We start from the raw sequence: 26597 nt of genomic DNA, 5'->3' as shown, positions 1-26597 counted from the left end.
CCCCCAAGAAAGCTGGAGTGGCAAAGTAAATGGATGGAATTTGCCAAATGGGCAAAAATGACAAAAAAACTGAGAGGCAACACTGAACAAATATTTATTCAGAAATGGTACATGTATAAAAAGTATCTTAAAGATTACTGTCATAATATAAAGTCAGTGGCGGGACTTGAATGACTTCTGTGTTGTAATGGGCAATTATAAGAGAATATATTATTGATTATTAAAAAGAAAATGGAGATTAATAGTGCACCAGATAAAATAAGCATGATGGGGTGGTGGGAAGTTTTGGGGAATGCAAGAAAAGTGTACAGTGAGCAAATATTGTTATTTTCTTTTTGTAATTTTGTTTTGACCACATATACATTTGTTTGTTATGGCCTTTTAACCTTAATAAAGCATTAAAAATGGGGGGACCTCAAAACCCTCTGGTTCATTGTAATAGTTTGTAATAAATCAGTGTGGGATGCAGGTGGTGCTGTGGGTTAAACCACAAAGCCTAGGACTTGCCAATCAGAAGGTCGGCGGTTCGAATCCCCGCTACAGTTTGAGCTCCCATTGCTCAGTCGAGCTCCTGCCAACCTAGCAGTTCGAAAGCACGTCAAAGTGCAAGTAGATAAATAGGCACCACTCCAGTGGGAAGGTAAACGGCGTTTCCGTGCGCTGCTCTGGTTCGCCAGAAGTGGTTTAGTCATGCTGCCACATGACCCGGAAAGCTGTCTGTGGACCAACATTAAGAAGTTGAACAGCACTGTTATTTTATTTATTTCTGTGCTCCAATTCACCTAGCACAGGGAGAATTAAATGAGATGATAAAAAGGTAAAGGTAAAGGTACCCCTGCCCATACGGGCCAGTCTTGACAGACTCTAGGGTTGTGAGCCCATCTCAAGAGGCCGGGGCCAGCGCTGTCCGGAGACACTTCCGGGTCACGTGGCCAGCGTGACATCGCTGCTCTGGCGAGCCAGAGCCACACACGGAAACGCCGTTTACCTTCCCGCCAGTAAGTGGTCCCTATTTATCTACTTGCACCCGGAGGTGCTTTCGAACTGCTAGGTTGGCAGGCGCTGGGACCGAGCAACGGGAGCGCACCCCGCCGCGGGGATTCGAACCGCCGACCTTTCGATCGGCAAGCCCTAGGCGCTGAGGCTTTTACCCACAGCGCCACCCGCGTCCCTTTCAGATGATAGATGATAGTCTCAGATGATAGTCTCAATTTAAACCAATGAGACTATCAGATGATAAGTCTCAATTTAAACCAATATAATATAAGCATTGGGTGTAACGAGGGCTGCCTAACTTGTGGTCCACACAGCCCACCTGCTATGCCTGTTGCATAGCTTGATGAACCCATTTCTGTTGGGCATCTTTCATCCATATGTACTTTGCGCCTCTTCCGTTGGGCATCTCTTGATCAAAGAGGAAATGTGGAGGACTAAGCAGAACATGCATTTGTCTTGGTTGTGCAGCCCAGGGTAGAGCATTCGTGCCTGGGGATGTTTGCATTCAAACAGGCAATGGACAAACACTCTTTCCTTCCTTCCTTGGGCCCACTCTAGGGAAGAGGACAACCACTGGATATGCAAACCGTGGAACTTGGCCAGGAGCCTGGACACCCACATCACAAAGAGTCTTAACAACATCATCAGGCAGAGAGAGAGCATCCCTAAGGTCAGAGCAAAACAGGTGGCTTCTTATTCGCTGGAGCATCTCACTGTCGTTTTGCTTTTACATTTAAAAAGGTTCTCGGTGTCTCTGCTGTGACGTGATCTCCGTTGTTCATGTTAAACTTGCATACAGATGTTTAGCAATGGTCATTGCATTACAGCATTTGAAGTGTTTTCAGCCCACGTGTCTGTACATTTTTGACGGTAATAAACATTGGATAATTGCGACCTAATGCCTTAGCTACCACACTGTTTTGCTGAGAAGTAAAATACCACTTAGGTATAAACATCAAGAAGTGTATTGCTCCTTCTTCCTAGACTGGTTATTAAGTTTACAGCATTAAATGCACACCTTTTCAACTCTAGTATCTAAGTACCCTTTTGCAGCCCAAGGCAACCAGGTAATCTTACATCAAATTGTTTTCATAATTTCTGGTGATACTTGGTGATATGTCAGTTTGTTCTTTAGAATCGTAAGTTCTTTTTAAGTGCAGTGCAGAAAATCACTCTTGAGTCAAAACTACATGAAAGTCTAGCATAGAATCGTAGAATTGTAGAGTTGGAAGGGCCCCCAGGACCATACAACGCCACCCCCTACAATGCAGAAATCGCAGCTGAAGAAGAATCCATGGGAGGTGGCCACCCAACCTCTGCTTGAAAACCTCCAAGGAAGGAGAGTCCACCACCTCCCCAGGGAGACTGTTCCACTGTTGAACAGCTCTTGCTGTCAGAAAGTTCTTCCTGCTCTTTAGTCGGAATCTCCTTTCTTGTAACTTGAAGCCATTGGTTCGAGTCCTACCCTCCAGAGCAGGAGAAAGCAAGCTTTCTCCATCTTCCCTTTGACATCCCTTTGGATATTTGAAGATGGCTATTGTATCTCATCTTAGTCTCCTCTCTTCTAGGCTAAACATACTCATTTCCCTCAACCGCTCCTCATAAGGCTTGGTTTCCAGATGCTTTGCTTGCTTTGATAAAAAGCAGAACAACAGCTTAAAGGAAAACAAAACTGAATAAAGGAAAGCACCTTTCCTTTTTTATTTATAAGCCATCTATGCCTGAAAAGAGGCAGGTCTGCATTTGGCAGGTTCATTGTGGGGTGAGGAGATTGGATACTCTCACTGTTGTGTGTGCAGCACCTTCACTTTGCTTTTAGTGGTTGATCTCACAATTATTCTTAATCGTGTTGCAGTTTTTTACACAACTTGTAATTGTAAGCTGCTTTGAGGGCCCAACATTGGCCAGAAGGAGAGGTACAAAGTTGAAATTGTCTGACCTGGGTTTCTTATTCTTCTGTCTTCAGGTGGTATCCAAGTACATTGAGAACCCAGTGTTGTTCTTTCTTGAAGATGTGGGATTAGTTAAATTTGACATCCGTTACATTGTGTTGTTGCGATCAGTTAAGCCACTCCGACTTTATGTTTATGATGTGTTTTGGCTACGGTTCTCAAATAGGTAAGAAGGCAGCTTCTACCACACATTGAGAAGGGTTGGACTTGTGGCATTGCTGAATTTTATGAAGAATGAATGTTGTATTTCATCCATTTTTCCTTTTCAGAGCATTTTCACTTGATGACTTGGATGATTATGAGAAGCATTTTACAGTCATGAACTATGCTTCTGGAGTCTCGTTAAAACAGGTGAGTAAATTATACAGGTGGCACAGATGGTGTGATGGGTTGGGCTGTGGCCCACCAGCCCCTGACTCCCTTTAGCCCAGTGGCTTGGCTTTGCTGCATGCTTGTTTGACACCCTGGGCTTCTTGGGGAATTAAGGGTGGGATAGAATTGTAATAAACAACAAATTACAGTCGTACCTTGGATCCAGAACGCTTTGGTACTCATCTGTTTTGGCTCCTGAAAGCTGTAACCCCGGAAGTGAGTGTTCCAGTTTGCGAATGTTCTTTGGAAGCTGAACATCCGATGCAGCTTCTGATTCCGTGCAGGAAGCACCTGCAGCCAATCGGAAGCTGCACCTTGGTTTTTGAGTGTTTTCGGAAGTCAAACGGACTTCCGGAATGGATTCCGTTCAACAACCAAGGTATGACTGTAATGATAAATCTGAAGCCACCTTCTGCAACAACCTTACCAAAGGTAACTAAACACATATGAATTATTTGGGGCACCTGGAAACTCCCATAGGCTGCCTGGAGCAAACACAGGATTATAAATGCAATATCCAGCCACTGCAACTGCACCCACGAGGCAGCGGCGAGGGCTCAGGTGAAGCCATGGCGAGGCCGGAAGTGGCACAATGACAGGGCGGATCTGGCACCTGAGGCAAATCACTTCGCCCTTCTTCATGCAATCACCAGCCTTGCTTTTCACCTATTTAATGGAGCCTTATGTGAGCCTCCATATTTCCAGGGAAGGGATTTCCAAATCCCATCAGCCCAGTTGACAAGAGTGATGGGCGTTGCGCCTATATTGTTGGAGTGCAGGTTCCCCATCTCTGGAGTTCACCCTCTGCCTTCTGAGGCTGACAGTTTCCCTTGGAGACTTAAGTTTTATTGGCTCTTGTGGCAAGAGTATTCAGAATGGGGTGTGGGAGAGAAAGCAGCCTTCAAATATGGACGTAAAATTGCAAGAACTGGACCCTGACCTGTAGAGGTGTTGTAAGGAGGACAGAGGTGAAGTTTCGTGATCATGCTTAAAAGAATACATTGCTAACCAAATGGTCTCTTCATTTGCAGATCCACTATGATGAATTTATCCCTCTCTTTGAGAAACAGTATCCTGAGTATTCTTGGAAATCTGTGCAAGTAAGGCACCTGTGATTCAGTAATTTAATTTTTTTTCTCCCAGTGGTAAAAAATTACCAGAGCTTCATTTTTCTGCCATAGATTACTTTATTATCATGATTATGTCTCTCATGCAAAGGTTATTACTCCATAAAATGGGCCACAGTGGTTCTAATTATACGTACTGAGATTATTTCCCCCCTATGGCTTCAGTAGTGGTTCAAGATTTCACATGGTTGCATCCTGTGTCTAGAGCTAATTTGGCAGGAATAGTCATCAGTAAGGTCGCTTAGACTCCATCACTGTCTCCTTTTCAAATGCTTCTGTTATTATTTGACAAGTGTTTGAGTTGAGCAAAAGGAAGGAGAGTCCGAGAGCCTAATGCTTTGTGTGAAACGGGTCTGGGTTTCATTCCCCGCCATCTCCAGTCAAATTACCTCGGGAAATAACCTTAAAGTTTGTTTGCTCTTACACCTGCATTTATTGTAAATGTGACTTTTTGTTGTTGCCAGGACGATATTTTCAAGGCATTTGCTGAACTGTTCCAAGCTGCTTGTGCAAAGCCTGCGCCGTTTGGCATCTGTGATTATCCATCCTCACGAGCCGTTTATGCCATTGACCTGATGCTTAAGTGGGATACATCCAGCAACGGTAATTTCTTCTTCTGTCTTGTCCTTTTCGTCCTGCATATTTTTAGGGCTCTTCTGAAATTTGGGAAACCAGAAAAGAGATTTAATTGCTTTTATTAGTGGCCATTATAGCTTTGGTGGGATTGCCTTTAAAGGGGTCGCTTTTTGGACAAAGGCCTTTTCACTTATAAATGGAAAGATACTGCTGCGTTTCAGAGCAGCGAGTCTTCAAACTTTGTGTGTAAAGGGGTGCATACTGAAAAAGTTCTTCGCTGCCAGCTGAAAGGGTCTCCTGGAGTGCAAGTGAATAAATTGGGGTGTGCAGCAGGTGGGAAGCTTTCCTTCTCTGCCTGGCCCTCCTCTCTGGGCAACCACCCACCATCCTGCCACCTGGAGAAGTTCCCTTTGGGCTTCCTCCTCTTCCTCTAGCAGGAGGGCTCCTCATTAGGGTCCTCTGAGAGCTGTCCAAGGTGCTATGCAAGTGCTAAGGGTGAGCAGGTGTGTTCCATGTTGGGGAAGCCTCTTCATGTTTTAACATGCGTATCTCAATAAAACTACGTGATCTCTGTCTGTCTTCTAGGCAAACGGTTTATGCAGCCTCAGATTCTGGAGGTGAATTTTAACCCTGACTGCGACAGAGCCTGCAGGTATCACCCGACTTTCTTCAACGATGTCTTCAGCACCCTCTTCCTGGACGAAGCCAAGGATTGCCATGTGACTGCCATTGTCTAGGGCTTGTCCTGGCTATTTTGCGCTTCACAGTGAGATGCTTATAATTTCAGTTCTATGAGCTGCTTATGCAAGAATCTTTCCTGTACTGGCAATCAAGACAGAAATCTACTCAATCAGGTGGAACATGCATATAATGTGCTTGTAAGCAGTTGTCTGGGTTGCCTTAAAAAACCCCTTTTTTTACTTTCTTGCCTGTCTCAGTTACTTTATCGCTAGTTCACTTTCACAAAGTGTATATTTTTATTGCAGTCTGATGCTCACAGAAGTGCAGTATCAATTTATTATTTTTTTCTCAGTAGTTGGTATATTTTGTTGGTTACAAAGAAGTATCCGTACGCTTTTCCCTATGTCCTTTGTGTTTTTATAACTTGCTGCAGATATACTGAGGCCATTGTTTTTCTTAAGACCATTGTGCTCCCGCATCTTAAAAGGCTTTGTTTTACAAATGAATATGAAGCAAATTATTTGAAAGCCATAGCTGGCTCCTATGCCTGCAGAATTTCAATAAACTATGTCCCCACAAATACCAGAAACTGCCTTTGAAATAACACAAGAGCATCTGTAATTTTTGTTTCTTGGTGTGTCAGGTCTTTGAGAAGTCACTTCAGCTTCCTTGTTTTGCAACATAAACCTTGCTTGCTTCCAATATTTCCATTCTTTATTCTAGCAAATAAAATGGTTCAGCCACTGGCCTTCCCCTCCTGCCTCCCCCCACACCTTAAAAAAAGAAGCAAGCATCATCTTTACATGCTCATTCTTTGCCTGACTGCTGCCCTCCCTTTTAATGAGCTCTTAATGTATTTGAGTTGCAGCACTGCTTTGGGAAGATAAGTTCCCGATATCCCAGGCTAACAGGGATGGTGGTTCAGTTCACCTTGCGACAGGGGTACATGTTTTTTAAAGCAGCAAACAGACTTCCATCTCTTGCTTAACACAGCCCATCTTCTGCCAGCTGGACAACTCCAGCCAGATAAAATGTCCCCCCGTAATACAGCGTTTCTTCCCTGCAGTGGGGTCTCCAGTATGGCAGCAAAGTAAAAAAGTTTTGCTTTGAAACCGAGTCTTGTCTCACTGGTTTTACATAGGGCCAGAATCAGGTTGGCTGCTAGCTCACCCCCTTGACAAATTGCTATGCTCTGGTCTTGTTTGTCCCATCTCTAGAAATGAGCAAAATGCCACATCTGGCAGGAGCACTTACTGCGAAGCAGCATTAGATGGGAATATAAGGGATTGGTTGTTACTGAGCTGTGGGTTTTAAAATACTGAATTTTGCCAGCACTCTTTTTGCCAGATAAGGTGCCATTAAATCGCTTCATATCCCCGATGGATAGCTTCTTCCTCCGCTACTGAATAATAGTTGCTAGAAACGGCAGGAGGGGAAGAGTGCTGTCGGGCTCAGATCCTGCTTGCAGGCTTACCACAGGCATCTGGTTGGCCACCATGTAAACAGGATGCTGCTCCAGCAGCCAGTCTGTTTTTACATTCATACTCCCATTTCTAATGCTTGGATGCGCTCCTTCCACTTCCATGCTTTGTTTATAGCATCAACAAGTCTCGTCAAGAGTTTCTACCCAGCTCTTAGGAAGCCCAAGGGTTTCCTAAGTAGGCTGAGAGACACAAATACACAATATATTTTTCTATTAAAGGTACCGTATTTTTCGCCCCATAGGACGCACCGGCCCATAGGACGCACCATGTTTTTTGGGGGGGAAATAAAGAAAAAAAATTATTCCCCCCCCCCCAGGCGCTTGTGGGACCGGGAGCGGGGAGAAGCGCTCTTCTCCCCACCACCCGCCTGCAGACCAGGTCCGGGGACAGCGGGAAGACGCACTGCGCCTCCCAGCTGTCCCCGGAGCTTGCGGGGCAGGCAGCGGGGAGAGGCGCTCTTCTCCCCACCACCCGCCTGCAGACCAGGTCCGGGGACAGCGGGATGGCGGCATTCCGCCTCCCCGCTGTCCCCCGACCTTGTGGGGCTGGCGCTGCGGCTCTCCTGAAGCCTGGAGAGCGAGAGGAGTCGGTGCGCACTGACCCCTCTCGCTCTCCAGGCTTCAGCGAAAGCCTGCATTCGCCCCATAGGACGCACACACATTTCCCCTTCATTTTTGGAGGGGAAAAAGTGCGTCCTATAGGGCGAAAAATACGGTAAGTTAAAGAAAAGTTCTATAGTTTCGCTATAAAAATCTCAGCAGGGAGAACCTCCAGACCCTTTGAAGCTCAAGAATTCCATGACTTTTTCTACAGCGCTGTTCTTTGGGCTGGTTCACCATTGCGTGTGGCTACCAGAAGGCTGAATCTGCAGGTCAAATGTCCATGCAGCCTCAAACACAGTGCTTTCCGAATGAAGACAGCTCATAATCCGACTGCAAACTCTCTTGTGATGAGCAAGCAATTGGGCATACATGTGTGTGTCAGTTTTAAATCAAACCTTGCCAAGTGTAGATCCCAAATTAAGGACGTGTGGACATAAGGACCGCCTGGCTACAAATACATTAACAATCACAATTTCTGGGTCCGTTACTGAAGTTTATTAGATTTATTAAGCAATAAATCTGAGACAGCATATGGATTAAGCACTAGGGTGGTGGAATTGGAATCCAACTTAGAAAATGTTTCTTTTTAAAAAAAAAAAAGGCTTGGAAAAATGTGTGTTACAGGTGTTTCTTATTGCGATTGTCTTTCCAGATACGATAGTTCAGCACAGAGGCAAAAGTTAGCCAGGCTAAATAAGGGTACATCAAATATGCTGCTGTTTTGTTGACATGGTACCAGACAGTAGTTGTAGCTGTTGCTGCTCCTGTGGTGAGCAATATAGTCACCAGCCCCTGAAAAAGAAATGAGTGGCGTTAAAATGAGTTCTTCATGGGATCCTAGAGCAGAGAGGGCTACAAAGAACTGCAACTTCAGCCAAACACCCCTTTGCCTTGTTTTTGTGCTGATTACACGGCGTTTACCCAGTGTAGTACTTGACCCCTTTAACAGCAACATACCCAAATATCCATGGGCTTTTGTAAAGCAAAAAGTCAAACAGCCAAAGCTCCAAGGATTTTGGCTGAGCACGCCAACATGATCTGTGCTCATTATTGCTCACATTCCCAAGTCCTTATTGTGGGAACTCTGCACAGACATGAAGGATCATCCGTCAGCAACTTCAGATGTCTCTGAAAGTCAGATTTCTGGCCAGACTTCACGTGACTCATAAAATTGGACCCCATTATTGTTGAATTGCTGCTTTTGGGTTGTATTTTTGTATACTGGTTAGCGATTTATAAATATTAAGCAGTTAAAAATGCTTTAAAATTCATTAAAAACAAATAAGCATTCCTCTGACAACTCTACAACACATACAGTGGTGCCCCGCAAGACGAAATTAATTCGTTCTGCGAGTTTTTTCGTTCTACGAGTTTTTTCGTCTTGCGAAGCACCAATGTGTATTGACGGTTTCCCGTAGGAATGCATTGGCGGTTTAAAAAAAAAAGGTGCAAGATGTTTTGTCTTGCAAAGCAAGCCCATAGGGAAATCCGTCTTGCGAAGCAACTCAAAAAACGAAAAACCCTTTCGTCTAGCGAGTTTTCCGTCTTGCGAGGTATTCCTCTTGCGGGGTACCACTGTACAAGTTTCCCAGCGGGTAACTTATTGCTGAAAGAACTCCCTTAAGGCAGAAAGCTGGCAAATCACTGCTCTAAGCCACCAGGGCATGGACTAACCCACAGCATTGCCCCACTTACCCAGCCTGTTTGGTGCTTTCCGAAGAATATGGGGACCCATGACCAATTTAATGCCAGGTTTCCTGCGTACAGCCCAAGGGGAACCAGGGATTTTTCATTGAAGCCTCCTAATTCCCTCCACACGAGGTAAGAACCATATCTGAAAGAATGGGAAATGTCATTTGTCAGAAAATGGACTGGGTGCGTGAGGACTTTAACAGAAATCCTAAACTCCATTCTGAGAATAATGCAAAAGTCATGAGACGCTAATACTTACCTTGCCAGGGTTTCTGACCCATTAGAGAACACTGAAGTCTCCTTATCCTTCTCTACAAAGCCACAAATGCCTATATATTGCACACTGTTACTGTAACTCTTAAGTGTATAAAATTTTACAAACCTGTTAACAATAATCCTAAATAACCCACCCCAAAATCAGTTGAATACTCCTCACAATTGTTAATGTCACCATGTTTTTCATAACTATGTTATGTTTCCCAAACTTCCATTATTAACCATAATAATGGTACCTTTCCAAAACATTTCAACAAATTGATAAATACAGTGGTGCCTCGCAAGACGAAATTAATTCATTCTGCGAGTTTTTTCGTCTTGTGAATTTTTCGTCTTGCGAAGCACGGTTTCCCATAGGAAATGCATTGATGGTTTCCCATAGGAATGCATTGACGGTTTTAAGAAAAAGGCGCAAGACGTTTTCGTCTTGCGAAGCAAGCCCATAGGGAAATTCGTCTTGCGAAGCAACTCAAAAAACAAAAAACTCTTTCGTCTTGCAAGTTTTTCGTCTTGCGAGGTACCACTGTACAAGAATTAGAACTGAAATAAGACAGTTTATAATCTTAAAAGGTAGATTAAAACTAACTAAAATGAAATGCAACTATTAAACTTTCGGCCCTTTGCCCAAAGGCCTTTCTAAACAAAATGTCCCGTCACCCAAACCTGCCTCCTAAAAGACAGGAACCATCAGGCATCTGGCTGTCTCTTTGAGAATAGAAATTCCGTTACTGGGAGTGTCGCAACCAAGGAGGTCTGGCTTATTAGAGTGTGAAGACAGTTGGCATAAATCAGGAGACCAAAGCTCCAATTCCTACTCTGCCCTTAAGCTTGCTCAGTGACATTTGCAGCCAGGCTCCTCTGATAAGGATAAAAACGAGTTTCTTAGAGGAAGGGTGGAATATATTGCACATGTGAGACATAAGAAATAAATGTGCATACATTAAAAGATGAGGTGGTTCAAACAGCAGGGCTGTTCCTTTACATTTAAGTGTAATGTGCAATTACATGCGACATCTGGTGCATGATTCTTTAACATCAACTTTGTTGGACTGGTCATGTTGTGCAGATGCCTGATGATCGTCTTGCAAAGCAACTACTCTATTCTGAACTTAAAAATGGAAAGCGTAATGCTGGTGGTCAACAAAAGAGGTTTAAAGACTGTCTTAAGGCAAATTTTTAAAAATGTAGTATAAACACCAACAATTTGGAAACACTTGTCTGCAAGTGCTCCAGTTGGAGAACAGCCTTTACCAAAGGTGTCATGGACTTTGAAGACACTTGAACTCAGGACACAAGGGAGAAACATGCTAGGAGGAAGGCACGCTTGGCAAATCCACACCATGATCAACTCTGCCCAGAAACCAATGTCCCCACTGTGGAAGGACACATGGATCCAGAATTGGCCTCCACAGTCACTTACAGGCTCATTGTTAAAACCATGTTTATGGAAGACAATCTTACTCGGCTATGAGTGATTGCCAAAGAAGAAGATGTGTCATCTTAGCTTGTGAAAACTAGCTTTTGCATTCTCTTCCACCAGGTGGCACTGAACAATGTGGAAAACACTTTGCGGAAACAACCTGTTCAAAACAGACGGGATCCCCTCCCTGCCCTGCTAGCTAGGTCCCAGTGGCAGGGTTTCAAATCCCTGCTTTTAATAGGCAACCCAGTCAGATGGGCAGAGTACAAAAAATAACATTGTTATCATTGACTGCTTAGGTATGCAAACACCGAGGGGCAAGGCTACCTAACTTCCTGTACAGCCATTCCCTAAGCAAGTTCTCAGCTGCAAACCACACTATAGCTGCAGCTGTGAAGGAAGCTGTTTCTTGCAAGCAAATGTCAGGGTTGCTGTCAGAAGGTGAAGCAAGCATCATCTGTCATGTGCCATTGGAGGAAGGGCCCATCTGTCAGCAGGAGAGCATATGTTTTGCATGCAAAAGGACCCATGTTTGATCCTCGGCATTTCCAAGTATTGCTGGAAAAGACCTGTTTGAAAGCAGTCAGTGAACACAAATACTGATGCACCTGGAGCAATGGGCTCACTCGTCATAAGACGGCGTCATGCAGGGCTACTGCACCTACCCCAGCACTGGTACTAGCAAATGTGCATGCTCCACCATTATTTATAGGTACATATATTTATAGGCCTAGTACCAAGTGATACATACCTCAGCCTGTGCCCTTAAGTTCCAGATTGCAGACATCAAAACTTTACATCTCTGTGCAAGTGCTAAAAAAAACCTGGAAATGAACTTTTGCCATAATCTTCAGGAGCATGAAAATTCTCAAACTTTTTTTCCCTATGAATCTCTACTTTCATTTTCTTTTTAATAAGCAAGTTTGTTAGCTCATAGGGTAAAATATGGGCATAATCCCTTCAGATATCCAAAACCAGAAGAGAGCTTGATGGGATTTACTTAGGCAAGTTCAGATTTCTTAGTGTACATATTTTTAAAGGCCGTAAACAACCATATTGTAAATATAAGACTACATACCCCATTGACGAATATAATGCTCCCCAGACAGGTGGGAAAACCCAGTTGGGGGGACGCCAAGATGGCTTCTCCAGTGATTCATACCACGTAGGCAGTTCTTTCTTGACAATCCTACCCCCCCAAATGCTTCCGGCATTTGGCAAGAGTGTGAAAGCGACAGCAGGAGCCCATGAGGGTAGTGCTTCCATTTCTGAAACAAATATGCAAGCTGGGTGAGAGTTGACTTTGCAAAGTGCAGTTTCACAAATACCAACAAAATATTAGCAGTGCAGAAAAGGTGATAGTTGGGCCTATATGCCTTTGCGTGCCGGTGGCTGAGGGTTCGAAAGCAAGGAAGGGTTGTGCCCTGCTGCAGCAACAAACTGGCCGCCTCAACTGGTTTCCAAAGACTGAAGGTGGGGAACTGATTCTATTGAACAGTGCTGCGTGTTTTCAGTTCATACAAAAAACTCTAGTGCTTGATTGGTGAGTCCCAAACATGTAGAATCATAGAATCGTAGAGTTGGACGGGACCTCTAGGGTCATCTAGTCCAACCCCCTGCAATGCAGGAATCTCAACTAAAGCATCCATGAACTGGACACAGAATTCCAGGTGTGGCAGAATAGAGCAGGACTATTACTCTCCACTTGAGCTATTTGTGGTTACCCAATCCATGTAAAAGGTACCCCTGCCCGTACGGGCCAGTCTTGACAGCCTCTAGGGTTGTGCGCCCATCTCACTCAAGAGGCCGGGGGCCAGTGCTGTCCGAAGACACTTCCGGGTCACGTGGTCAGCGTGACATTGCTGCTCTGGCGAGCCAGAGCCGCACACGGAACGCCGTTTACCTTCCCGCTAGTAAGCGGTCCCTATTTATCTACTTGCCCCCGGGGGTGCTTTCAAACTGCTAGGTTGGCAGGCGCTGGGACCGAACAACGGGAGCGCACCCCGCCGCGGGGATTCGAACCGCCGACCTTTCGATCGGCAAGCCCTAGGCGCTGAGGCTTTTACCCACAGCGCCACCCGCGTCCCAATCCATGTGTGCGTGTGCAATTCAGCATTTTTTAAAGTGCAAATGGGATTCAATTAGATTTAGGTGGAAAGAAGAGGATGAAGGTTGCAACTTTCCCAGAAGAAAGGTATTACAGCAAATATGGTAATGGAAGTATTACCTGAGAGAAGGCCAAGCCTTATAAACAGCATCAGACACAGGAAGGTGCTACAGAAACCCGTATAACTTGTTCCAATTAATTGTTCTAACTGTTGCTTGGCATACTTAGAAAAGGCTCTTTTTGGGTGCAGCAAGGTAAAAAAAGCTCAGAGTTCACATATACTCCACCTGCCTGTTTTATGAATGTGAATTTCTGGACATGCTCTATGGCAGCAATCCTAACCTCACCTGCCTGGAAGGAAGCCCCATTGAATTCAATGGGACATACTTCTGAGTTGACATAGTAAGGATTCTACTGTACCTCGCTAGGTTATCCTTCCTGCCATAGTCAATAAATTGTTTGTGCAAATAATTAGGATTTTATTTATTTATTACAACACCAGCAGCGGACCAACATGCAAAAAGTAAATGCTTCCCATCATGTTATCTCCATGCCAGGAAAAAATGTTGATTGTTTCATTTCTCTATATCCAGGTTCACTATGAAAGGCACAGGAACATCAGGGCCAGGGGTTTTTAAGATATTGACTCTGCCAACCACGGGAATGAGAATTAATTCCCTACTGGAGGCAAATGTGCTAAAGGAAAACGCCCATCCTCCTCTCTTCAGTGTAATTTGAACTCTGTACGTAATACATTTGGTAAAATAGGGCAGAGGTTGTGTAAGTTATTACAATGCTTCTACAACAAGCCTAACAGGAAAAAAAGTGGCTACAAAAGCAAGAGACGTGATCAGTTAAACAAGTAGAGACCTTTCCACTCATATCAATTTCTCCTGTGAAATCAGACTTGTTTCATAATGTTTGCAAAACTTAGCACCCTTTTTATGTAATCTCTCCATGTAATGGTTGTGGCTGAACTGCAGCCATTTTACGCATTCACTCTGTTTTCTAATAGCTAGTTCCAGCAGGACAAGGGAAGAAAATGGGTATAATAAAAAGCCGCTTCTGCTGCCCCCACTCCAAGTAACGGTACCACCCAAAGTTGCTCATTTGCAAAGTGGACTGGCTGAAATCAATTGACAAGCAACCCAAATCCATTTATTTAAGTGAATCTGCTTAATTTGGATAAGAATCATTCCCTGGACATAGTAGGGGTTAATTGCTACGCTTTAACCAATCCAGGAGCAAATAAAGTCTATGCAGGTTGGGAAATTCATTCTGGACTAAGAATCCACCCAAAAAGAATGTGCCTTTAACAGCCGCTTGGCAGGCTAGAAATTAGCAAGTGAAGTGCCCCGGCCAGCATGCTGCGATAAGGTCACTGAGATTCTGTGAACTGCCCTGAGACCTCCAGGTATAGGGCGGTATATAAATTCTAACAACAACAACAACTGACCTGAGGAAGTGAAAACTGCACGCTCTCCCCTTAGCTCTACTCTGCTGAGTTAGGATAAATTACTTCATTTTCTGGTCCCTTGTGTCCTCACATTTGTTTTTATTCATTTCTATGTTCTAACTGTTCATCAGATAAGGGAGGATATTTTGGTCTTTGCCCTATTAATCCCTTAGCCCCAGTACTTCAACAACCAAAAACCATAGCTCTCAACTTTTCACTTTTCTTGCGAGGAATCCTATTCGGAATAAGGGAATTTCCCTTTAAAAAAAGGGAAAAGTTGACAGCTATGCCAAAAACTGAACTGGTAGAAAGTTAGGCTACTGTTAAGGGCTCAAAGGCAAGACCAGAAACAAAAGGTGGCAAGCGAACCGATTGCCTCCTTTTATTTCTGGCCTTTAATAGCAGCTCCACATTTTACATGTGAATTTTTCTCAGCACTTTCTTGCAGGCCAAGAAAAGCTTCATCTGCTGAATTCTGTGCTGGCCAAGAGAGAAGAGCAGGGCCAGGTGTGGTGGCCAAAGAGGGTGACATCCCTAAAAATCTTCATGGAGATTTGCCAAAGGACTGTAAAACATGTTGCTACAGAACGATAATCACAAAACATTTAATCTCCTGTAAATTAAATTCAGGCAGTCATAACTTTCAAATCATCATTGAAATCCATGCTACTCCATTCAAATTTTTTAAAACTGCTTCCGGCTAGTGTGGGAGTTAAGCATGTCAGAATCAGCACCTGCTCTACCAGTCAGGTTTCTGCTTAACCCCTACAACTCCTGCTTGCAAACTTGCTTTGTTATAGCCAAGGACCGACTCCCAGTTGTGAAGGTAGCTGCTGTCTAATGTGTGTCTTTTAAAGCTGAACGGCATGCAGAAATTCAGCTGCTGAAACAAAGTGTTAAAAGAAATCATCCAGTGAATTAACACACAGCTATGAAGGCCTCTAGAGCCCTGGCCTTAAAAAGGCAGCAACAGAGGCAGATTTATAAAGTTGCTTCTCTCCTGTTGAATGCTCTGAGCCAGTGTGGAATTGTAGAAGAACCCAAAGCAAGGTTAACTTTTCAAGAAAAAGCACACCTCACCAAACAGCCCTAATACGCAATTGATTCAACCCCAATGACCGTAGCTCATTTGGGTGCTAGGCAGTTAGTTTTGGATGAACTGGCTGGTGATGGGGGGCTGTTTTGCTGTAACTGCCCCCACCCCCTAAAAAAACTCTGAACAAGTTATAAAGACAGCTCTTTATTCAATTGCTGTGGTTTATCAAGGCATTGGGCAAATGGTTCCAAGTCTCCAGGAGGAGATGGAAGAGATTTATCTAGACAATACAGAGGTGCTAGAGGACCCCCTACTCTTTAGGAGGAGCCTGGAAGGGGGGGGAGCTGGAGTAGCACCCCAACCCATCCTCTGCAAAAAGTTGTGGGGTTTGCTTTCTCCTATTTAGTTTCTATGCTGGCAGCTGAGGAGACCAGGCGGCATCTCTCCAGGCTTCCGCTTTCAGTCGCTGACTTCTACAAACTTGCTCGCCCGCGGAGGTGGGGATCGCCTAGATGGGCCGCGGGAGATGCGCTGCCAGGATTTCACGCCGCCCTTCCAGCGGTTACTACGTTACCTGCTCAGGGCACCCAGGTAACAATATCTCTGGCAACAGGAAGACCATCGGGGATACGCGCCCGACTCGCAAGCTGGGGGTAACGCCCTTCCCAAGTTAGGCACAACGTCCTCGTGCCTTTGCCTTTATATGGACTCCCCCCCCCCCCCTTTTCCTTTCCTTTCCTTTTCTATGATCCTGGAGGTTTTTAAGCAGAGACGCAGGACGGCTCAGTCGGGAGACCTTGAAACTCTTAAATCTCAAGGTCGCGGGTTCGAACCCCACGTGGCACGTTCGTGCATTGCAGGGGGGGTTGGACTAGATGACCGGGGGATCCCTTCCAGCACGACAGGTCCTAGGAAGCTGCCCACGCTCCTAGTCCTCAGTGCGCACCTGCTGGAGCAAGCGCTCTCAAAGGCGTCCGATCCCGTACCTGCGACTGCTGCTGCTGCTGCTGCTGTTGCTGCTTCCTCCGCTGACCTCGCTGCTCGGGGAAAGCGAAAGGGTTGTGGGAAAGGAAGCGAGGGAGCGGCCCACTGGGCGGGGAGGCGGGCGGGAGGCGGAGAGGGGAGCAGGGGGCGCGCCCATCTCGGTGCCGTGGAGAGCAAGGAAGAGGCGCTTTGGAAATGCTTTGGGAAACAGAAGAAAGCCACTCCTAGCAGCGCCTGATTCATAACACAGAACGCAACCATTTCATCATGGGACCACGGGGCATGCAGAAAGTATAACACAATGCATCTGCAAAAGAGCAGGAATCAAGCGCAGCGGAATGCAGTTATGCACGAGCCTCTTACACAGGTGCCTTAATCGAAATAAAATAAACAGAATTCTTTCCAGTAGCACCTTAGAGATCAGCTAAGTTTGTTATTGGTATGAGCTTTCGTGTGCATGCACACTTCTTCAGATACTTCTTCAGATCCACGTGCCTTAAGTGTGGCTGAAAACTTCATTGAGAGGCCTGAGTTTGCTTTTGCCGGGTCATCTCATTGACATTAGGTCTACTTTGAGACAAAGAGAGTCTCATTTCCTTTTCCTCTTCAGATCCTCCATATTTGAAAATCCCTTCTCGCAACAATGTGTTGTGAACTGTAGAATAGCCAATGCTCTTGGCTACAGGCGTGGATACAGTTTCTGGTTGTGTGTCCACAAAAAATTATTTTGATGGCATAGTATACAAGACTAAGGGACGCGGGTGGCGCTGTGGGTTAAACCACAGAGCCTAGGGCTTGCCAATCAGAAGGTCGGCAGTTCGAATCCCCACGACGGGGTGAGCTCCCGTTGCTTGGTTCCTTCTCCTGCCAACCTAGCAGTTTGAAAGCACGTCAAAGTGCAAGTAGATAAATAGGTACCACTCCGGCGGGAAGGTAAATGGCGTTTCTGTCCGCTGCTCTGGTTTGCTAGTCATGCTGGCCACATGACCCGGATGCTAGTCCGGGTATGCTAGTATGCTAGTCATGTATGCTAGTCATGCTGGCCACACGACCCAGAAGCTGTACACCGGCTCCCTTGGCCAATAAAGCGAGATGAGCACCGCAACCCCAGAGTCAGCCATGAATGGACCTAATGGTCAGGGGTCCCTTTACCTTTACCTATACAAGACTAGGCTAAAATGTCTAGATGTTTCTTTGATTGTCCTTGAATCTTCCTGCCACACTTGCCGTTCTCTCCTGCAACACCCTTGGATAATCGCTGCTTCAAAACTTGGTCCTTTGGCGGAAACGGCCTTTTCCCTTCTCTCTCTCCCTCTTCATCCCACCATTTAAGCTAAAACTAATTTTGAACACTATGGTCATGAAAGAAAAACACAAACTTTCCTGTTTTATAGTTGCCCTTTATTTTTTTTATTGTCAGCAGTATAAAGGTAACTTCAACACAGAGACTAAGCTCATCAGGCCTTAACTTCTAAGCAGAGTTGTATATCTAATTGCATTTTTAGATGTGAAATTTAAGAGAACTTAAGAGGTAAATAAATGCACACATCAAAAGTTAAGCACCAGAATGTCTATGGGGATTAGAAATGTCTATGTTGCAACAAAGAAAAAAAGTTGTGGAACCTTAAAGACTATCAGATTGGATTAAGATTCATGTAGCCATGTTGGTCTGACGCAGTCGAAATATATATAAAAAAATATTTAAAATGTCCAGTAGCACCTTAGAGTTTGTTATTGGTATAATCTTCCGTGTGCATGCACACTTCTTCTGCTACCAAAGATTGGATTAAGGTGTATCTATCTCCCTTAACATCTTCACACTTTAAACATATACGAATCTAGCAAAGTCTGTGTCTCTTTAATTCTGTGACTCACAACACACACACGCAACAACCTGGCACATATCTACTCCTCAGAGCCATACGTGCCAGTGGATTTGTGCCTCTGTATCTGCTGCTAACACCCACGAGCACGTGTAGAGAGAGGGGGGGACCTTGGGTGGGGTGGAACTCTCTTTTCTACGGCTCGGGTTTCCAGGCCGCGGCGGGGGAAGCTTTTTGCTAACGGACCGGGCCTTGCATTTCTGGCTTTCCAGCCTCACACGCGGAAGGAGGCTCCCGTTGCCATGGCGACCTCCGCCGCGCCGCGCCTCTCCGCAGGCCGCGCTCTCCCCTTCCCGGCCCTGCGCCTCTCCGCGCGGCGATGGCTCAGCCGAGGCGGAGCCCCGAGGCCCCCCGGCGCGGGGGAGGCGGCGGCGAGCGCGGCGGGGCTGTTGCGGGACGCGGCGGCGGCGGAGGACGAGGCTCCGCGGTCGGGGCCTGGCGGGAAGGCGCGCCGGGCCCCCGAGGAGGCTTCGGTGCTGCTCTTCCCCGGCCAGGGCAGCCAGTTCGTGGGCATGGGCCGCGGGCTGCTGCGCTACCCGAACGTGCGGGAGCTGTACCGCGTGGCCGAGGGCGTCCTGGGCTACGACCTGCTCGGCCTCTGTCTCGAAGGGCCCGGCGCCCAGCTGGAGCGCACCGTCCACAGCCAGCCCGCCGTCTTCGTCAGCTCCCTGGCCGCCGTGGAGAAGCTGCACCAGGAGCAGCCCAGGGTGAGGGGCCGGCAGGGCCTTAGACAGCGGGGCACCCCGGGGTCATCTAGTCCAGCCCCCGGCCAGGCAGGAGTCTCAGCTAGAGCAGCCGCCCGCCCGCTGGGGTGGGGAGGCAGGGGGCAGAGCAGGAGCATCTTCCACCCCCAGGGCTTCCAGCAACTGGCATTCAGAAGCACTAGGACTGCCTCTGACTGTGGTGGCCATGGGTTGCCCCTCCTCACCTCCATTTGTCTAATCCAGGGGTGTCCAAACTTTTTTCAAAGAGGGCCAGATTTGATGAAGTGAGCATGCCTGAGGGCTGACCAAAGTTATTGACCTTTTTTAAGGATTGAAGTTGTTGAGCTTTTTGGGGGGGGAATAAACTGCCACAGGGGGTTAAAGCCTCAGCGCCTAGGGCTTGCTGATCGAAAGGTTGGCGGTTCGAATCCCCGCGGCGGGGTGCGCGCCCGTCGTTCGGTCCCAGCGCCTGCCAACCTAGCAGTTCGAAAGCACTCTCGAGTGCAAGTAGATAAATAGGGACCGCTTACTAGTGGGAAGGTAAATGGCGTTTCCGTGTGCGGCTCTGGCTCGCCCGAGCAGCAATGTCACGCTGGCCACGTGACCCGGAAGTGTCTCCTGACAGCGCTGGCCCCCGGCCTCTTAAGTGAGATGGGCGCACAACCCTAGAGTCAGACATGACTGGCCCGTACAGGCAGGGGTACCTTTACCTTTACCTTAAACTGCCACAGGGGCCAGATTAAACCAACTGGTGGGCCAAATTAGCCCCCAGGCCGGACTTTGGACATGCCAGTCCTCTTTTAAAGGCTGCCACCTCCTGTGGGAGGGAGTGCTGTAGATGCCATAGTTCAACTACATGAAGCACTTGGGTTTTTTCTGCCCTAGTCTCCCAACGTTCATCTTCCTGGGATGCTTCACTAGAGTTCTGTGTTAGGAGAGTGCACACGGGGATGGGGTGCCGTTCCTGCGTTTCTCACACTTTGTGAACTGCGTAGGGTGTTTCTGGATCCCTCCCACTTGTTGCTTACTGGAGACTTTTTAAATTTCTACAGGTAGTGGAGAGCTGTGTAGCAGCTGCTGGATTCAGCATTGGAGAATATGCAGCCCTTGTTTTTGCAGGAGCCATAGACTATGCAGAAGGTATCTAGAAAGTATTAAATGTTTGTCTAAAATATTTGCAATGCATGGATAGCATGTAGCTCTGGCCGGGGGCATAGCAAGGGGGGGCGGGGGGTGTAGCCCCCGGTGCACAATTTGGGGGGCGGGGCACAAACCAGGCACCCTCCCTGGGATCCCCATCCTGCCTTGTCTGCTGCTGGGGGTCTCTGGGCCCTGGAGCCCAGCCTCACTGCTGCATCTCCAGCCCCCTTGCTGGCCAGTGTTGGGGGAGTGGAATTCACATGCCAAGGCTCTTTGGCTGGGCTCCTCCCTTTGCAAGAGGGGAGGCAGAGCAGCATGGCCCTGCTTGGTTCCAGTGGTGATGGCTGGGCTGGTGCAATGGATTCTATGAAATCATTACATGGAAACATGCATTTGAGTTTGTAAAGTCACAGCCATTTTTCTTTGAGCTTCCATTTATCTTATGCTGAAGTTAAGTCCTCTTAGAGTTTCTTTCTTTTCTTTAGCCTTATATGCGGTGAAGGTGCGTGCTGAAGCCATGCAGGAGGCATCAGAAGCTGTCCCAAGTGGAATGTTATCTGTTATTGGCCGGCATAATTCAAATTATGTCGTTGCTTGCTTGGAAGCTCGTGAATATTGCAAGTCATTGGGAATTGAAAATCCTGTATGTGAAGTTTCAAACTACTTGTTTCCAGGCAGCAGAGTCATTGCAGGACATTTGCAGGTATTATTTCAAAATAATGGTTCTGAATATCTTGAAATTTGTGGGGTTTTCAGTAGCACTGCTGACAGCCAAGAGAACAGTAGTACTTAGTCATATTCTGTATTTTGAGGGGAGAAGTTTGCTTGCTTGTTATATGAATTGTATTTTTATCCTGCTTTCTTTACATGCAAAGTACCTATACTAATAACCATCAATTGATATATTTAATTTTTAAAAATAATAATAAACACATTTAAAACCATTTCACAATAATAAGAACAATAGTAATGAGAATAGCAGAAGAACAACATTAAAAATAAGTTAATGTCTGAAATCAAAGGAGCAATGAAAAGATTTTCACTGATTTCTAAAGGGCGGGGAGTACAATAGATTTAGCCAAACAGGTCTTACAGACAAGCACATTTGCAGTGGGAAAAGGGCTGCCCTCCTCAGACAGAGATGATATCAGGGCCAGATGACCTCATAGTGAAAGGGGCTCCCTGATTTCCCCGATTGTAAGTTTTTCTAGCTTTAAAGTTAAGCATCAGTACCTTGGATTGAACATAGGCACTGACTGGTGGAGCTCCTTAATATTCCCAATGCATGCTGTTCTGCTAACCCTGGCCAACAGCTGTGCAGCTACATTCTAAAGTTTCTGAACAATATTCAAAGGCAGCCGCTTGTAATTGGGATTAGAATTGAAGCCTGTCACCTGGCAACAGGATCTAACTGACATGCAGTGATGATGTAAAGCACATGGAGCAACCTAGTGCTCTCCAAATGTTTTGAACAAAGCTCTCCTCAGCCCCAGGCAGCATGGCCAATAGTCAGGGATGAGCAGAGATGTATTCCAACAACATATGGAGAGCACCACATTGGCTACCCTTGGTAGAAAACAAAAATGGAAACACAACAAATGCAACTCAGGTATAAAAGCCACCTGCCAACATTTGGGTAGCAAAGTCTAAGCCAGTACTTTACGTTTCCCTATAAAGTTTTAAGTCTCTGTTGTATGCTTTTTATGTCCTTGCAGGCCACAATGAATTTATAGGGTTTTCCTAAGAGCCAAATGACATCAACAGCATTTCTAGATTGAAGGCAGTAACTCTGTTTTTGTGGTTCAGTGTTCTGTTTCGTTTTTATTTCAGGCTTTGGAGTTTTTGCAGCAAAATTCGAAAAAATACTCATTTGTGAGAGTGAAAATGCTGCCAGTCAGTGGTGCTTTTCATACGCAACTTATGGAACCAGCAGTGGGACCTTTGTCTGAAGCCCTCAACTCAATTAATATTCAGAAGCCTCTCATCCCTGTCTATTCAAATGTGGAAAACCGGAGATACACTGAACCGAAACGGATCCAGCGCTTGTTAGTGAAGCAGTTGGTTTCACCAGTGAAATGGGAGCAGACGATGCATGCCATCTATGAAAGGAAAAAAGGAGTAGGATTTCCTTATACCTATGAAGTGGGGCCTGGGAAACAGCTAGGAACAATCCTAAAAGCCTGCAATTTGAAGGCCTGGAAGTTCTATAAACATATTGATGTTTCAGAAGATGAAAAAGCATAGAGATGTCTGTAGGAAAAGTTTTCATTTTAAATGGATTTATTATTAGGTAAAAATGAAATCATGCAAGCCCTGAAGGAAGACACAACATAGTCTTTTGGAGAGGGAGCTGTATACCGTTGTGCCATTGCTATCTCCCTACACAACTAGCACAGAAGAATTGCTTGTTACCTCAGAGGCCACTCTGGGTCTCACTTCTTCAGACAAACAGATTTGACCATGACTCATCAATTACTTTGCTACAAACTTTTTAAAGAATTGTTTTATATAAGCTTGATCAATAGTACCTGCATTGGCCAAAGAATCGTGGTGACTTATGCTCAGTGTCTTGCTTTAACTTTTAAGAATCAGTGAAATCATAATAAAGTTAAAATGTTTTCCTTTGTTTTACAAATCATTTATTGTGGGTGAGAGATCTGCATTTGGTGTATAATTGGTAACTGTAACTCGCCCCTCTGAGATAATATATTGGATGCAGTGATTGTGTGACCCATTGTATGCTATCTATGCATAATGTCCCATTAGTTTTTTAGAATACCGTATTATTTGCTCTATAAGACTCACTTTTTCCCTCCTAAAAAGTAAGGGGAAATGTGTGTGCGTCTTATGGAGCGAATGCAGGCTGTGCAGCTATTCCAGAAGCCAGAACAGCAAGAGGGATTGCTGCTTTCACTGCGCAGAGATCCCTCTTGCTGTTCTGGCTTCTGAGATTCAGAATATTTTTTTTCTTGTTTTCTTCCTCCAAAAACTAGGTGCGTCTTGTGGTCTGGTGCATCTTATAGAGCGAAAAATACGGTACTCACACTATTAAGGTCCCCATTTTGCAGAGTACCTCATCAGTTTTCCTTCTGGACATGAGTAAAATTATAAATCGGGTGCCACAGGTTTTTGGAGAGTTGGGTCTTATTGACTGGATGCTAAAGACCATGTGCTGTAGACAACTGAGTGGTACTCAGAATAGACCCATTGAAATTAATGGGCTGAAGTTAGCCGTGCCTTTTAATATCAGTGGATCTTGTCGGAACATGAGCTCCTTCTATGTAGCTGGTAACAGCATTGGTGTTTAAGCGTCGGGAGCTTTTCTTGAGACGCTTCCATCTGTTCAGAAGATGTCCAGAAAGAAAAGCTGGGAAACGTTACATGGCATCCCAGGCCACTCAACTTACAAGGGGATTGTGTTCTACGGAGAACACCTATAGTCAAAGCACATTAGGTTCAACAGCAGGTGGATTGCCAAAGTTTTCCCCCTCGGATGCCCATCACCATTTGTAATCCCCCCCCCCCCCCAGCGCATAAAGCTGATTGTGCAAAGTTAAGTTTGTGAAAATTGCAAGTTACCTTTATTCTTGCTAACAGCCTTCCAATATATGTTTGCTTTTCAGTCAAAAGCATAAGGGTAATGCAGCACTGTGTTGTGTTAAGTGGCTTACAGTGCAATCTTCTGCCAGTCTGAGAAAAGACAGGACTTCAGGGAAAACACAGCATATTGGTCCCATGGTTATATCATGAGGATGTTGCATAGAGAGCGAGTGAAGAAAATGTTACCATCCCACACTGAACACTTGCTGTGGAAGCACTCCTAACAGTGGATGGATTTTAGATATTCTTTCTAGAATCATCTCAGGTAGTCTTCTGCCAGAGGATGGCAGCAGTGTACAGTGGTGCCTTGCAAGACGAAATTAATTCGTTCCGCGAGTCTCTTCGTCTAGCAGTTTTTTCGTCCTGCGAAGCAAGCCCATTAGCGGATTAGCGCTATTAGCGGTTTAGCGGCTATTAGCGGCTATTAAAGGCTTAGCGGATTAGCTGCTAAAAAGCTATTAGTAGTTTAGCGGCTTAGAAAAAGGGGGTGGGGAGCGAAAAAAAATCTCAAGACTCGCGAGACATTTTCATCTTGCGAAGCAAGCCCATAGGGAAATTCGTCCTGCGAAGCGCATCGAAAAACGGAAAACCCTTTCGACTAGCGGGTTTTCCGTCTTGCGAGGCATTCGTCTTGCGGGGCACCACTGTATAAATCATTTCTTACAGCTGAGATAGGTAAAAAAATTGCTGGCTTTTTTTGGTAGCAAATACAAAATGTAAGCATGCTTTTTGTTTGTGCGACACCTGTGGGTTGAAATAAATCTATGTGTCCAAAAGCATTGAACTGCAATAAAAAAACAGTTCCTGGATCTTCCTCGAGTCACAAGTCAGTGAGTTACAAACTGAAAGATACACATCTTTCAGAGTAAATTATATTTTTTGAAACATCCAGGATTTCACTTCTAATAAAACCAGTGCATTATGTCAATGTAGTTTCTTGATTCTTGGCTATTCAACAACTACAAACCACTTCTAGATATGAAAATCCACTCTTAGAGCTGAGCTCTGCTGCCATGATTTGCAGACATGGTATATTTCGGGCAGGATCTTATTGCTGGATGTGAGCCAGCAGTAGAAGGCTTAGGTAAGCTGGCACAGGACTATAACCAGCATTGGACTGCACAGTTCAGTGTTATCTACAATAGCAGCACCTTTTTGAAAGGAATAGAGGTACAGTTTCTATGAAGAAATTGTTCACCGTAAATCTGAAACTGATTTCCTTCTAGCCTGTCAGGACAAATTCCACTCTTGATGTGTGTAAACATTAACTACAATAAAGCTCAGAGGAGGCCTCTGTATACTTTAGCATAAGGGTGTGGCATGATGTCAGCTCAATGTTCAAATTCCTGTTTTGAAGCTAATTCTTATTTTCGAAGCAAGAGTGTGTCCTACAAAGAAACACTGATTCTTTGCTTTTAGAATCTGATTGCTAAAAAGGGCCTTGCAAGAGCCCTAGCAGCAGCAAACTGGTGGAGGAGGCCTGAAAGGTGTCTTCTAAAAGTTCTGTGTCTTTCTGAATGTTTTCCTGGCAAACTTTTGTCAGTGTTGTCATTATTGGCATATATATTAATAGCAGTTCCCATCGTCCAAGTGCTGGTGCATAGGTAGCCAAAACCCACATATAAGAGATTGGTATTTGCAGAGTTGGGGAAGCTGTGAGGTGGCAGAAATAGAAAACAAAACAAAACAAACCGTTTTAGGGGGGAAAGGCTCAGGGAAGACTTGACGACCCCTGCAGCCTAAGATGGCCTAAGGATGCCAGCCCCAGCTCCTGCATCTTTTAAGTGGGGCTTGGAGATTCATTTCTTTTCCATAGCTTTCAATGTGAAGTCATAAATACAGTAGTGGCTGTTTGTTGAGTTATGACCAAGTTTTCTTAATCTCTCTCTTAATTTTCTTGTAATTAATTACATGTTAAAGTTTTTTATCAGTCAAATTTATATTAAAAAAAACAGTAAGCCACTTTATAATCCACAAATTCCTTAAGTGCTTAATCTTTCTGAACTACAAGCTTTCTGTCTACCCATGTTAATTTATGTGTTTCCTATCTTCCTCCAAGGAGCTTAAGGGAAAACATACAGGTTTTTAGGTATTTAATTTTTAGGGATTTTCTTGTCAAACATGCAAGCCCCCTCTGCAGTCTGAACTGGTAAATATAGGTCACTGGAACATACTATTGTGTTAACACCAGCATTTTCAAGTTTTGTCCTGATAAACTTTATTGAATACAGGTGGCGACCAGAGCCCCTGCGCACATTGGCCGAGCACACATAAGCCCACCCTGCCGCCATTCCATTCTCAGAGTCCACTATATCTTATGACCAGCATCAGAAAGTAAAAGCCCCCCCCCCTAATTTAAGTCTGTATTTCTTCAAGCAGAGGACCAAACCTCATGAGGACCTTCAGAGGCTTCATGCAACCAAAGACAATGGTACGAAATGGTAAGAAATCAGTATGTATGCCATTAAGACATTGTCAAAAGCTACCAGCCAAAAGAGCTCAAGTGTGT

At 45.3% G+C, this 26597-nt stretch overlaps 3 protein-coding genes and 1 long non-coding RNA gene across 4 annotated transcripts in view; 2 read left to right on the top strand and 2 right to left on the bottom strand.

The window, feature by feature from the left end:
• The window catches only part of LOC310677773, a 207748-nt gene extending 183014 nt beyond the window's left edge, over positions 1-24734 (bottom strand). Inside the window, exon 1 of the long non-coding RNA XR_014511434.1 lies at positions 24612-24734. This is a non-coding gene — a long non-coding RNA (uncharacterized lncRNA). The remainder of the gene's footprint in view (positions 1-24611) is intronic.
• On the top strand, positions 105-6313 carry LOC310677851 (tubulin--tyrosine ligase-like protein 12; the record flags this gene model as incomplete). The annotated part of the gene is made up of 7 exons (XM_083441035.1): positions 105-113; positions 1475-1666; positions 2963-3114; positions 3218-3299; positions 4352-4420; positions 4912-5050; positions 5609-6313. 7 exons carry the CDS (start codon positions 105-107, stop codon positions 5758-5760), a joined length of 795 nt encoding a protein of 264 aa, XP_083297161.1. The 3' UTR covers positions 5761-6313.
• Positions 8271-12479, bottom strand: TSPO (translocator protein). The gene is made up of 3 exons (XM_083440987.1): positions 12257-12479; positions 9486-9624; positions 8271-8582 (listed from the first exon to the last, which is right to left on the bottom strand). The coding sequence occupies exons 1-3, from the start codon at positions 12442-12444 to the stop codon at positions 8409-8411; spliced, it is 501 nt and encodes a 166-aa protein (XP_083297113.1). The 5' UTR covers positions 12445-12479; the 3' UTR covers positions 8271-8408.
• Positions 18872-23123, top strand: MCAT (malonyl-CoA-acyl carrier protein transacylase). The gene is made up of 4 exons (XM_083441145.1): positions 18872-19351; positions 20401-20488; positions 20974-21191; positions 22319-23123. The coding sequence occupies exons 1-4, from the start codon at positions 18887-18889 to the stop codon at positions 22730-22732; spliced, it is 1185 nt and encodes a 394-aa protein (XP_083297271.1). The 5' UTR covers positions 18872-18886; the 3' UTR covers positions 22733-23123.
• Positions 24735-26597: the final 1863 nt, after the last annotated feature.

This window comes from Podarcis tiliguerta, assembly GCF_965153285.1.
Source record: "Podarcis tiliguerta genome assembly, chromosome: 5".
NCBI classification, from domain to species: domain Eukaryota; kingdom Metazoa; phylum Chordata; class Lepidosauria; order Squamata; family Lacertidae; genus Podarcis; species Podarcis tiliguerta.
The sequence above is the reverse complement of the archived record's forward strand: the minus strand, read 5'-3'. Positions and strand labels throughout refer to the sequence as shown.